At 49.1% G+C, this 12,155-nt stretch overlaps 1 protein-coding gene across 1 annotated transcript; it reads left to right on the top strand.

Moving 5' to 3' along the window:
- Positions 1-236: 236 nt before the first annotated feature.
- brpf3a (bromodomain and PHD finger containing, 3a) lies at positions 237-10,319 on the top strand (the record flags this gene model as incomplete). The annotated part of the gene is made up of 12 exons (XM_080545481.1): positions 237-1,762; positions 2,891-3,047; positions 3,413-3,544; positions 4,408-4,536; positions 5,670-5,982; positions 6,737-7,063; positions 7,306-7,884; positions 8,264-8,333; positions 8,447-8,529; positions 8,667-8,764; positions 9,701-9,855; positions 10,133-10,319. 12 exons carry the CDS (start codon positions 237-239, stop codon positions 10,314-10,316), a joined length of 3,753 nt encoding a protein of 1,250 aa, XP_080401607.1. The 3' UTR covers positions 10,317-10,319.
- Positions 10,320-12,155: the final 1,836 nt, after the last annotated feature.

Genomic DNA, 12,155 nt, shown 5'->3' with positions numbered 1-12,155 from the left:
ATCACATGTGGTAAAAAAACAAAACATGAGTGGTACAAATTTTATCTGTCATAACTCCACATTATTTTCTGACCTCATCTCTTGTAGTGATTTGACTTGTATTTATCAGAGAGACAATCATATCATATAGAGAGAGAATTGTATATAGTATCGTACAACTGATAGTGTTTCTTGTGCTTTGCATGTAATTTGCATGACAACCTCTCATTCTGTCCATGTTTAGGGGCCCGGCCCCTATGAGGAAGCTGAGAAGGAGGGAATGCCAACCAGGGGCTAGCGGACCAGAGATGCCCAGGGGCAGAGGGAGGGGGCGGGGGCGGGGCAGGGGCAGGGGGTCGGCAGGCCAGCTCCGACCCCCCTCCCCGTACAGACTCCAGCTCTCTCCGTCCAGGGAGACGTTGACCTACGCTCAGGCCCAGAAGATGGTGGAGGTGGACCTGGACGGGAGGCTCCACAGGATCAACATAACCGACCCGCTGCCAGTCATCACCGAGGACGAGATGACGGCCCAGGACATCGCCGAGTGCAACAGCAACAAAGAGAACAGCGAGCAGACGACCCAGGGCCGGGCCAGGCCGGGTCGCAAGCCCCCCAACACCAAGGGCCGGCGGAGGGAGAGCAAGAACGCCGCTCACCAGAGCCGTCGGTCCGGCTCTCAGCAGCACGCGCCGAGCCAGACCAACTCCTCCTCCCACCAGGGGCCTCTGCCGGAGCCCACGTTCCGCGTGTTGGACTCCCCGTGCCCCTCCGAGGCGCCCCCGCTCCCGGCCGCCTACTATCGCTACATGGAGAAGTCCTCTGAGGAGCAGGACCGCGAGGCGACGAGCGAGTACGACATGGACGAGGAGGACCTGGCCTGGCTGGACATGGTCAACCAGAAGCGCGTCCAGGACGGCCACGCCTCGGTCTCGCCGGACACCTTCGAGCTGCTGATCGACCGCCTGGAGCGGGAGTCGGTGCTGGAGTCGCGCAGCGCCCAGGCACTGTCCCAGAGCGCCGTGGACGAGGACGCCTTCTGCTGCGTCTGCCTGGACGACGAGTGCCTGAACAGCAACGTCATCCTCTTCTGCGACATCTGCAACCTGGCGGTGCACCAGGAGTGCTACGGTGTGCCCTACGTCCCCGAGGGCCAGTGGCTGTGCCGCTGCTGCCTGCAGTCGCCGTCGCGGCCCGTCGACTGCGCGCTGTGCCCCAACCGCGGCGGCGCCTTCAAGCAGACGAGCGACGGCCGCTGGGCCCACGTGGTCTGCGCCATCTGGATCCCCGAGGTGTGCTTCGCCAACACTGTGTTCCTGGAGCCCGTGGAGGGCGTGAAGAACATCCCGCCCGCCCGCTGGAAGCTCACCTGCTACCTGTGCAAGCAGAAGGGCCGCGGGGCGTCCATCCAGTGCCACAAGGCCAACTGCTACCGGGCGTTCCACGTCACCTGCGCCCAGAAGGCGGGCCTCTTCATGAAGATCGACCCGGTGCGCGAGACGGGCGTCAACGGGACCACCTTCTCGGTGAAGAAGACGGCCTTCTGCGAGAGCCACTCGCCGCTCGGGTCGCGGTGCCGCGGCGACGGGTCGGGGGGGGACGACGGCGGCGGCGCCGAGGGGAGGCTGGCGGGGGGCCGGGGGAACAGGGGTCAGAGGTCGTACACCCAGAGTCCCCCGGCCCAGAAGAAGAAGACCCCCAGGGGGCAGAAGAGGAAGACGAAGAAAAGCCCCGCACGCCGCTCCCCTGTACCTGTCCTCCTGGTGCCTCAGATACCCTCTCACAGGTTAGACCTCTCTCGCTCTCTCTCTGTCTCTGTCTCTCTCTCTCTGTCTCTCTCTGTCTCTGTCTCTCTCTCTCTGTCTCTCTCTCTGTCTCTCTCTCTCTCTCTCTCTCTGTCTCTCTCTGTCTCTCTCTGTCTCTGTCTCTCTCTCTCTGTCTCTCTCTGTCTCTCTCTGTCTCTGTCTTTCTCTCTCTCTCTCTCTGTCTCTCTGTCTCTCTCTCTGTCTCTCTCTCTCTCTGTCTCTGTCTCTCTCTCTCTGTCTCTCTCTCTCTGTCTCTCTCTGTCTCTGTCTTTCTCTCTCTCTCTCTCTCTGTCTCTGTGTCTCTCTCTCTCTCTCTGTTTTACTCTGTCTCTGTCTCTCTTAAATGTACTTCATTTTAAGTCGATTTGGATCTCTCTCTCTCTCTTTGTCTCTCTCTTTCTCTCTCTCTGTCTTTCTCTCTCTGTGTCTCTGTCTCTCTCTGTTTCTGTCTTTCTCTGTCTCTGTCTTTCTCTCTCTCTCGCTTTCTCTCTCTTTGTCTCTCTCGTTTTCTCTTTCTGTCTCTCTTAAATGTTACTTCATTTGAAGTCGCTTTGGATAAAAGCGCCCGCTGAATGACTTGAATGTCAAGTAAGTGTTCAGCTCATGGGGTCATTATGTCTCTCATTAGATTCCCCATGTCACAGCACACCTCAACTCATTTAGTGCCCAGGATGAAGGCAGTCACCCAAATTGTCAACATTCTAGAGTGCCATGGGTGACTTAATTAATCAAATAATTAATAAATGATGATGCTTCATTTTGTAGCCAATCCAAAGTATGTTTGTTGCTAGGTAAAACACTGTTCTGGAATCCATTGGCAGTTAGTGAGTTAAATGTACCGTACTCTGTAAGTCGCTTTGGATAAAAGCGTCTGTTAGAGATGACTTGAATATAAATGTACTAGCTAATGGTTTCTATCTCTCATTAGATTAACTGAACACTTAACTGAAAAAAGGCAATCTGGTGTTTTATACCAGGAGCGCTGATTGTATTTGAACGTTGTAGCGTTAGCAACACAGCAGCAGGGACGATTGCATGTAATTACATCAACAGGCAGTAATGTAGAAAACGTTGATGAATATTGATTTTTAAAAACACTGACTTGACAGACTCAACAGGATTTGCACTGGCGTCGCTGTCCAGAGGAAAAACCAGTTCATGCAGAGGCTTCACAACTACTGGCTGTTGAAACGTCAGTCGCGAAACGGCATGCCGCTTATCAGGCGACTACACTCACACCTGCAGGCCCACAAGACCGCTGAGCAGGTCAGCACCATGTACCCTGTTATGATTCTACATAAGAGAGGATTGGGGATTTTGAATTCTAAAGGTGTGTGTGTCTGTGTGTCTGTGTGTCTGTGTGTCTGTGTGTGTCTGTGTGTGTGTGTGTGTGTGTGTGTGTGTCTGTCTGTCTCCGTGTGTGTCTGTGTGGGTGTGTTTGTGTTTGTTCGTTCTTTGTGTGTGTGTGTGTGTGTGTGTGTGTGTGTGTGTGTGTGCGCGTGTGTGTGCGCGTGTGTGTGGATGCGTGTATGTCTGTGTGTGTGTGTGTTTGTTCGTTCTTTGTGTGTGTGTATTTGTTCGTTCTTTGTGTGTGTGTGTGTGTGTGTGTGTGTGTGTGTGTGTGTGTCCAGAGGGAGCCTGATGAGAAGCTCAGCGCTGCTAGGGAGGAGCTCCGGTACTGGCAGAAGCTCCGTCAGGACCTGGAGCGAGCCCGACTCCTGGTGGAACTGATCCGCAAGAGAGAGAGGCTAAAGAGGGAGCAGGTACGTTACGCTGCCAACGTCTGTGTGTCATAAACTGCAGGATGTCAACAAAACTGGACACTCGTCATTTCCTGAGACAGTCGCAATGATTGCTAGCAAAAGAGAGTCTGCTCAGAACCGTAGCTAATAAACGCTACTAAATTGACCTTACCTGGCAACTTAATGAACATTGGGCAACATGCACTGGGCTGCACTTATATTGCGCCTTATTCCAAAGCGCTTTACAACGGCCTCTCATTCACACATTCACACACCGATGGCGGCCATCATTGGTGACCAATTTGGGGTTCGGTTCAATTGGACACACCAAGAACACTCCGACACGTGGTCAGCCGGGATCGTACCGCCAAACCTTCCGATCATCTACCTCCTGAGCCACAGCCGCCCTTACATCAGAACATACTTAAGCAGTCATAACGATTGACTCCAGTTTTGTTTCCGTTCTGCAGTTTGTGACTAACAGACTTGTGTTGTTAGTCACAACTGAATGTCTGAAAATAGTTTTCTTTTTAAATGATTGTTATTATTGCGTCATTGCTTCCCTCTCTGTAACCTCCCATGCTCTCTCTCTCTCCTCTCTCTCTCTCTCTCTCTCTCTCTCTCTCTCTCTCTCTCTCTCTCTCTCTCTCTCTCTCCCTCTCTCTCTCTGTCATGGTTGTGTCCTTTATTGTTTCTCCTGTTATTATGTAATATGTATTGTTTATATACATTATTATGTATTATGTAGTGTCATGTTTAGGACCCCCTCGAAAACGAGATGGCACATCTCAAGGGGTTTTATCCTAATAAAAGAAATGTAACATCTCTCTCTTTCATTCTCCGCTCCACCTTCTTCTTCTTCCTCCATCACTTCCCCCCTCCAGTTGAAGGTGCAGCAGGCAGCTCTGGAGCTGACGTTGACCCCGGCGCTGATGCTGCTGCGCTCCACCGTGGAGCAGCTGCAGGAGAAGGACACGGATCAGATCTTCTCCCAGCCCGTCAACCTCACAGAGGTCAGTCAGATCTTCTCCCAGCCCGTCAACCTCACAGAGGTCAGCGGAGATGAACGACATCAAAGCTTAACTCATGTTAAATGTTTCACTTGTTTAACTCATTTAGTGCCTGGGGAGTCTAGCAGTTTAAAGTCGCCCCAATCAGTGGCTGTTTGAAGGGCAGGGGCGAAAAGAAAAAAAGGGCACCTACTGCACAACATGGGACCCCGTCAGTGAGCAAAAAGCTATGATGCGTCATGTATGGTGAAATAGTCCTCATCCTTGGTTAATATGAACATTATGTAGTCTAGGCCAGGGACGGATTTAGGATTGTAGGAGATCCGGGGCTTAGCCCAGATGGGTCATGAAATGTGCGTGCTGGAAAATGTTTGCGACATCACAAACTTCAACTTACCACCACCTTATAGTGGACAAAAGGCACTCGAGAACACTTACCAGGGCTCGACATTAAGGCTTTTTATATAAATGATACATCTTTATCAAATCAATAGTAGTCAAATTAGTTATTTGCACTAACATACACTCACCAGCCACTTGCACCGGTACACCTTGCTATTACCGGGCTGGACCGCCTCTTTTGCCTTCAGAACTGCCTTAATTCTTCATGGCATAGATTCAACAAGGTGCTGGAAACATTCCTCAGAGATGTTGGTCCATGGCGATGTTTTTCAACTGTGGGGGCACATGGTCAAGTTTAGACCATTGGAGGGGCACCAATAGGGCACGTCCTCTCATTTTCGCCACTCCAAAGGGCATGTTCGCCACTCAAAAGGGCACTTTAGCATGACGTTTTTCAACTGAAGGGGCACATGGTCAAGTTTAGACCATTGGAGGGGCACACCCTCTCGTTTTTGCCACTCAAAAGGGCACTTAAGCGCGACGTTTTTCAACCGGGGGGGGGGCGGTCGCTCCCCCTGCTTCCCCCCTGAGTCCGCCAGTGGCCCCAATTGTCAACATTGCAAATGGTGCCACGGGTGACTTGCATAAATTGCCAAAAAAATAAAGCATAAACGATGATGCTTCGTTTTGTAGCCAATTAAAGTATTGTTGCTAGGCTGAACGCCACATAAAACACTTGCCGTTCTCGGTGGCTGTTTAAAATTCAATGCAGTCTTATTTGTTTCTCCACCAAGGTGCCAGATTATCTGGAGTTCATCTCCCAGCCCATGGACTTCTCCACCATCCGTGCCAAACTGGAAGCCCACGCCTACTGTTCCATAGCCGACCTGGAGGCCGACTTCACCCTCATGGTCTCCAACTGCCTGAGGTACAACGCCACGGACAGCATGTTCCACCGCGCCGCCCTGCACCTGGGGGAGGTGGGGGGAGCCGTCCTCCGCCACGCCCAGAGACAGGCCCTCAGCATCGGGCTGGACCCCGGCACAGGCATGCACCTGGCGGACGCCCCCAACAAGCACAGCTTCTACCACTGTACCTGGGACGACGGTGGGTGAACAACAACAAGGAGGAGGAGTCTTGCCCTTCACCCGCATGACACGCCTCCCTTATCTCATCCCCTTCTTTTTCTCTCCTGGTATGACCACTAGGGGGGGGGGGGCTACCACTAGGGGGGGGGGCTACCTGTCGAACCCTTGTTGGGCTTTTATTGTCTCCTCCTGCAAATCGGACACACAAAAAAAAAGAAAGAGCGATCAACAAAAACATTGAGATGTCAATGACGGTAAGGGTAGGGGGGGGTGGTAGGGTCAGGTGGGGGGGTTGTGTGTGTGTGTGTGTGTGTGTGTGTGTGTGTGTGTGTGTGTGTGTGTGTGTGTGAATGCAATGCAGGCGTATATCTATGTGTAGTGATATGAGGCGAGTCTAGAATACAGAAATATATGAGTCAAGATGTGTGGAAGGGTTCACTGTATTAATATGGACATGACAGGGCTCCATCTTTTATGAATGAATGAATGGTCTTTATTGTCATTGATATAGTACAGGTACCATACAACGAAATTTGGGAGGGGGGGGCTCCCCTGGTGCTAGGAAAAAAACTAAAAACAAGAAGGGAAAAGAGCTGGTTTACATAAATAAAGGCTATGTACACTATCCACTATACTATACTATACAAATAAAACTATTTTAATAAATAGATGTTTCTGGAGTCTCAGAGTGTATGTTAATCTAGTTGTTTTGACCTGGGTACTGGTTTTATAAACAAGCTAAACTAAAGTGATTCCCTCCCTGCTGTGTGCAGTGGACACCCTCCTGGACCCGGAGAACCGGCTCCACCTGACCCACGACGAGCAGCTGAAGGCCCTGCTGGACAAGATGGACATGGTGACGTCCATGCGCTGCAGCGGGGGGAGGACCAAGCGCCTGCGTCTGCTGCGTCGGGAGATCAACACGGTCCGCCACAAGCAGCAGCGCAGCTCCCGGCTGCTCAACGGGAAAGACGAGGAGGACGAGGAGGACGAAGAGGAGGAGGAAGAGAAGGAGGCGGTGGTGGTGGCGGGAGAAAAAAAGGGAAAGAAAAAGAGTGCGGATAACGGTCCTTTGACATCAGCCTCTACACCTGGGACAGGTAAGGAGGGGGGAGGAATATCGGTTGTTCTCTTTACTCCGTACTACAGGTCATGGGTGACTTACCTTTATAATACGTGATACTATAATACTTTATAATACGTGATACTAGAATACTTTATAATACTTGTATACAAAAGACACTTGAATGTTACTGAATGTTACACTGCAGTTCAGCTGAACGGTCTTCCCCATAGTGTGGTGATGAATGAACGTACCATCTAAATGCTCCCTTTTGTGTAGACGACTCTCCACCCGTATTAGAGCCCACCTGCCCAGCGTCCTCCCCCCTGCCCGGGGACGCCCCTCCCCCTGAACCCCCCATCCTAGGCGTGGCGACCGGAGGGCGGAGGTCCCCCGGGCGGTCCTACAAGCGCCAGAGAACCGTTCGCAGCGGGGGCAAAGGTCAGGGCGACGCCGCCGCCGAAGTCGCGTCGGAGCCTCCGTTGTCTTCCCAGGAGGAGGTCGTCCAGAAGGTGGCGTCTCCGGGGAGCCCCGCCCCCGCATCGCCCCCCAAGACCGGCGTGGGCCGCCGTACCTCCGTTCTCTTCAAGAAAGCGAAGAACGGAGCGAGACTCGCCAAAAGCAAGGCGGCCCAGAACGGTGGGAGCGTGGAGGTTAAAGCCAACGGCTTGGACAGTACCCCCACTTCTCCTCCCCCCCCGCATCCCCCCAGTGCCACGGCTCTCTCCACGCCTAACCTTAACCCTAACCCTCCTCCTCCGCCCGCACCCCCCTCACCGTCATCCCACCACCTGAGGTCCAAGGGTCCCAGTTCGGACAGCGACGGAGACAAGCCCCTCCCCCTCATCAAAGAGGAGGGTAAGAAACAAGGACTCGAGCACACTGGCTTTCTTGTGTCACGTTTTTACGTGGAAAGATAGTACCAACGTTTCGGAGAGCAGACCTTTTATCAGGGTGTTGTCGGGTCTGTCGAATGAAACGTTGTTGTCTTTTCCCGCCGAAACGTGACGCAAGCGAGAAAGCCAGCGCACTCACAGTTTGAGATGACATTTACATAACTTATTAGACTTCTATTTCCTCTCAGACCATAAACAGATTAACTCCATTTACTTGGCGGAAATTGAATTACAGAAAGGAATGTATAAAAGGATGAGATGCAGGAAAGGGGGATTCCATTTGAATGATTCCATTTGAATGATTCCATTTGAATGATTCCATGAAGTGATTTGTGTTCCAGTGGGCTTGACTAACGGGTTAGGAAAGCACAAGGACTGCTCCCCGGACACTCCCAACGACCAAAAACACAGGTGAGAATCCACACAATCACCTGACACCTGAGAAATCCCCAAATAATCGGAAGAACGGAAGAACGTGTCCAGAAATAACAATTTCACTTCCCCTCTTGTCTTGTCTGTGGCAGCGCCCCCCCGCCTAAACGCAGCCGAGGTAAACCGGCGCTGGCCAAAGTCCCAGATTGTGAGAACGGAGACCTCTCTGGAACAGGTTAGTACAGCGCCCTCCTCGGCCCGGATCAGGTTTTGTTTGACCAAGGAGGGGAATCGGAGCCGAGAATGTTTGACAGGCTGTCTTTTATCTGTACGTTTGACTTCCTGTTCCCTTGTGTTTGTGTTTGGGCTCAGGGAGGAGTATACTGCTGCCCTTTGACAGCGACACGGAGCTGACACCCCTGGACCTGGTCTGGGCCAAGTGTCGTGGTTACCCATCATACCCGGCAATGGTGAGAGAGAGAGAGAGGACGTTAGTCTGGTCACTTACTGCTTTTTACGGAATTGTGGACATGATGGACGAGAGTTTGGATTATCAGAACTGGTTATCCAACCCCCACTCGTACAATGCTTTGACGTAGGAGCGTGCAGCAAACATTTGTCAGCAAATAAAACATTTGAAGGGACCAAGTTTCCTGCTGTCCAGAACCCTTTTTTCTTGATATACACCTGAGATCCTGTACGATGTCATAGATGCTTCAGTAATGTTGAAGCACTGAGATCCTGTACGATGTCATAGATGCTTCAGTAATGTTGAAGCACTGAGATCCTGTATGATGTCATAGATGCTTCAGTAATGTTGAAGCACTGAGATCCTGTACGATGTCATAGATGTTTCAGTAATGTGGAAGCACTGAGATCCTGTACGATGTCATAGATGCTTCAGTAATGTTGAAGCACTGAGATCCTGTACGATGTCATGAATGTTTCAGTAATGTTGAACCACTGAGATCCTGTACAATGTCATAGATGTTTCAGTAATGTTGAAGCACTGAGATCCTGTACGATGTCATAGATGCTTCAGTAATGTTGAAGCACTGAGATCCTGTACGATGTCATGAATGTTTCAGTGATGTTGAACCACTGAGATCCTGTACAATGTCATAGATGTTTCAGTGATGCTGAAGCACTGAGATCCTGTACGATGTCATAGATGTTTCAGTAATGTTGAAGCACTGAGATCCTGTACGATGTCATGAATGTTTCAGTGATGCTGAAGCACTGAGATCCTGTACGATGTCATGAATGTTTCAGTGATGCTGAAGCACTGAGATCCTGTACGATGTCAGAGATGTTTCAGTAATGCTGAAGCACTGAGATCCTGTACGATGTCATGAATGTTTCAGTGATGCTGAAGCGCTGAGAGTAACCGTGATCCGTCTCCACAGATTGTTGACCCAGGCATGCCCCAAGAAGGGCTCCTTCACAACGGCATCCCCATCCCCGTGCCCCCTGTGGAGGTGCTGAAGCTGGGGCAGCGCAGGCAGGAGGAGGAGGGCGAGAAGCTGTTCCTCGTCCTGTTCTTTGACACCAAAAGGACTTGGTGAGGGAAAAAAAGGGAGGCTGAGCGTGATGTTGAATGTTCAGTCATGTTAAGAATCAACAGCAGCAATACCATTGGTTTAATCCACTTGACAAGCCCCCCCCCCCCCCCTAATCCACATAGAGTGTGTGTGTGTGTGTGTGTCTCTGTCTCTGTCTCTGTCTCTGTGTGTTTGTCTCTGTGTGTCTGTCTCTGTGTGTCTGTGTCTGTGTGTCTGTGTGTCTGTGTGTGTGTGTATATATATATCACATTGAATCCTCCTCTGCTTGCCTTCCAGGCAGTGGCTGCCGCGGGACAAGTTGCTGCCGATGGGGATGGACGACACTGTGGACAAACTGCGCTTAATGGAGGGAAAGAAACCCAGCGTCCGCAAGTCAGTGCACACGGCGTACGACCGCGCCATGATCCACCTGAACCACGTGAGGGGAAACCTCAACTTCAACCCCTCCAATTTCATATGAAGGATTTGAGTTGTCGGGATTCCCATCGATCTACAACAAGCTGTCTGGTTTGGGGGTGGGGGTGGATGAGGGGACAATACCTCAACAACAACAACAACAACAACAACAACAACAATCTTAAAGGAGACAGGATTCACTCTGTTGATCGTCATTGGACTGTCGCTTCTGGTTGACATCAGATTGGTTTATTATATCTGAGTCAACGTTCAGCCTCACTGACTCTGACCTCCTTACAGCAAATGTTCTTATGTGGAGTTTTGGGAAAGGCGGATGTGATAGAGACACTGAGCCGGAAGATGGAAAAGCTCATTTTTAGACGATGGAACCTGGATTTTAGGATATATTTTTAGATAAATATTGTGATTTTATTCATTGTGATTGCTTTTTATTGTTTTACACAACCACTCTGTTGAATCTGTTCTAATAATATCCTGTTTGTTTTAGGCCAAAGTGAATCAAGTACATCAAAGAAAGAAAATGTATATATATTTTATCCTCTAAAGGGATTGGGCTTGATTCAGGTTGCATATTCAGATTGTATTTGTCATTGAGATACCATGCTTCTTACACATATTTTTACACATTGTGAAGCTGTTTCGTTTTTTTTATTTTTTATATGAAATGGTAATGATGGGTGTGCTTTGTTCGCTATTTGATTGAACAGTAAAGACGTTTGAATGTTCAATCACTTAGAAGGAGACGAGGCTGTTTCTCAACAGTCATGTTAGCGGTCACTGCAACCACTTCTTAACGACATCATTAACTCTGTCAACGTGGCGAGCTTCTTTGCAAACCCTCCTATAATGACTTGAAAAGCACAATCTGTTTGAAAAGGTTTCTAGATTTGATGAGCTCTAAAGCCATAGGTATGACTAAAGTGTGTGTACTGTGTATATATATATATATATAAACTCAAGTTGAGCAAGGTGCATGTGTAGAGACATTTGCACATCTTTTTTGTATATATGTAAATGTCTGTGTTTATAATAGCTTACATGAAGTAATTTAAGGAATGCGGAAAAAAAAATCTAAAAATATTAGATTTTAATTTATATTGTGTGACAATTGAAAGAGTCTGTTATTTAAAAAAATAAATATTGAAAAGATTTATGTATGATGCTCTGTAGCTCTTTGTGACAGTGATACCTGATCTTGTTCCCTAGCAGTCATATGGCACAGAACCCTGTAGTGGCGTAGGCGTAAGTGCACTAGCCTACTAGACTGTTTATTAGGCTGCGCAGAAGCGTTTTTGATCTTGTCATTTGAATTGTAACGCAAGATCTACAATCTGTCTGGAACAATATTTTCTCACAAGGAATAAATATTGTGTTTAAAAATGTTTTGGTTTGTTTTTAGTCATATTATACAGTACAAACACACACACACACACACACTTATGGAATAATGACAAGTGGGCTAGTGCAACCTAGAGTTTATTTCAGCACCATTTAGACATCTTAATACTCTGCTTCCTAACAGACAGAGAAGTCAATGAACAATTTATACAGTTCACACAAAAATAAGTACATTCTCAATGAAGTGCCAAGCATTACTGAAAACCTGCTACAAATACTGTGTTCGAATAAAGAGCCCCCACACAATGAGAACGTACGACTTCAGTGCCATGGTGTCAATTCACCCTTAAAATTGGACTCGTTTAAGAATGAAAGAGAAGGTATGAACAGACGTCCCGTGACTCAGACTGAGGGTGAATAATTTGGCTTTATCAGCAATAAAGACAATGACAGCGGCGATCATGACAATGTAGAGTTTGTTTATGATCACAATTCCAGAGCAGTTACTATTTACAATGTGTTCTGCAGAGATGATTATAGTGCA

This window comes from Nansenia antarctica (genome assembly GCF_963989245.1).
Source record: "Nansenia antarctica genome assembly, chromosome: 15".
Lineage (NCBI taxonomy): Eukaryota > Metazoa > Chordata > Actinopteri > Argentiniformes > Microstomatidae > Nansenia > Nansenia antarctica.
Note: the sequence above shows the minus strand (reverse complement) of the source record. Positions and strands in the feature narration are given on the sequence as shown.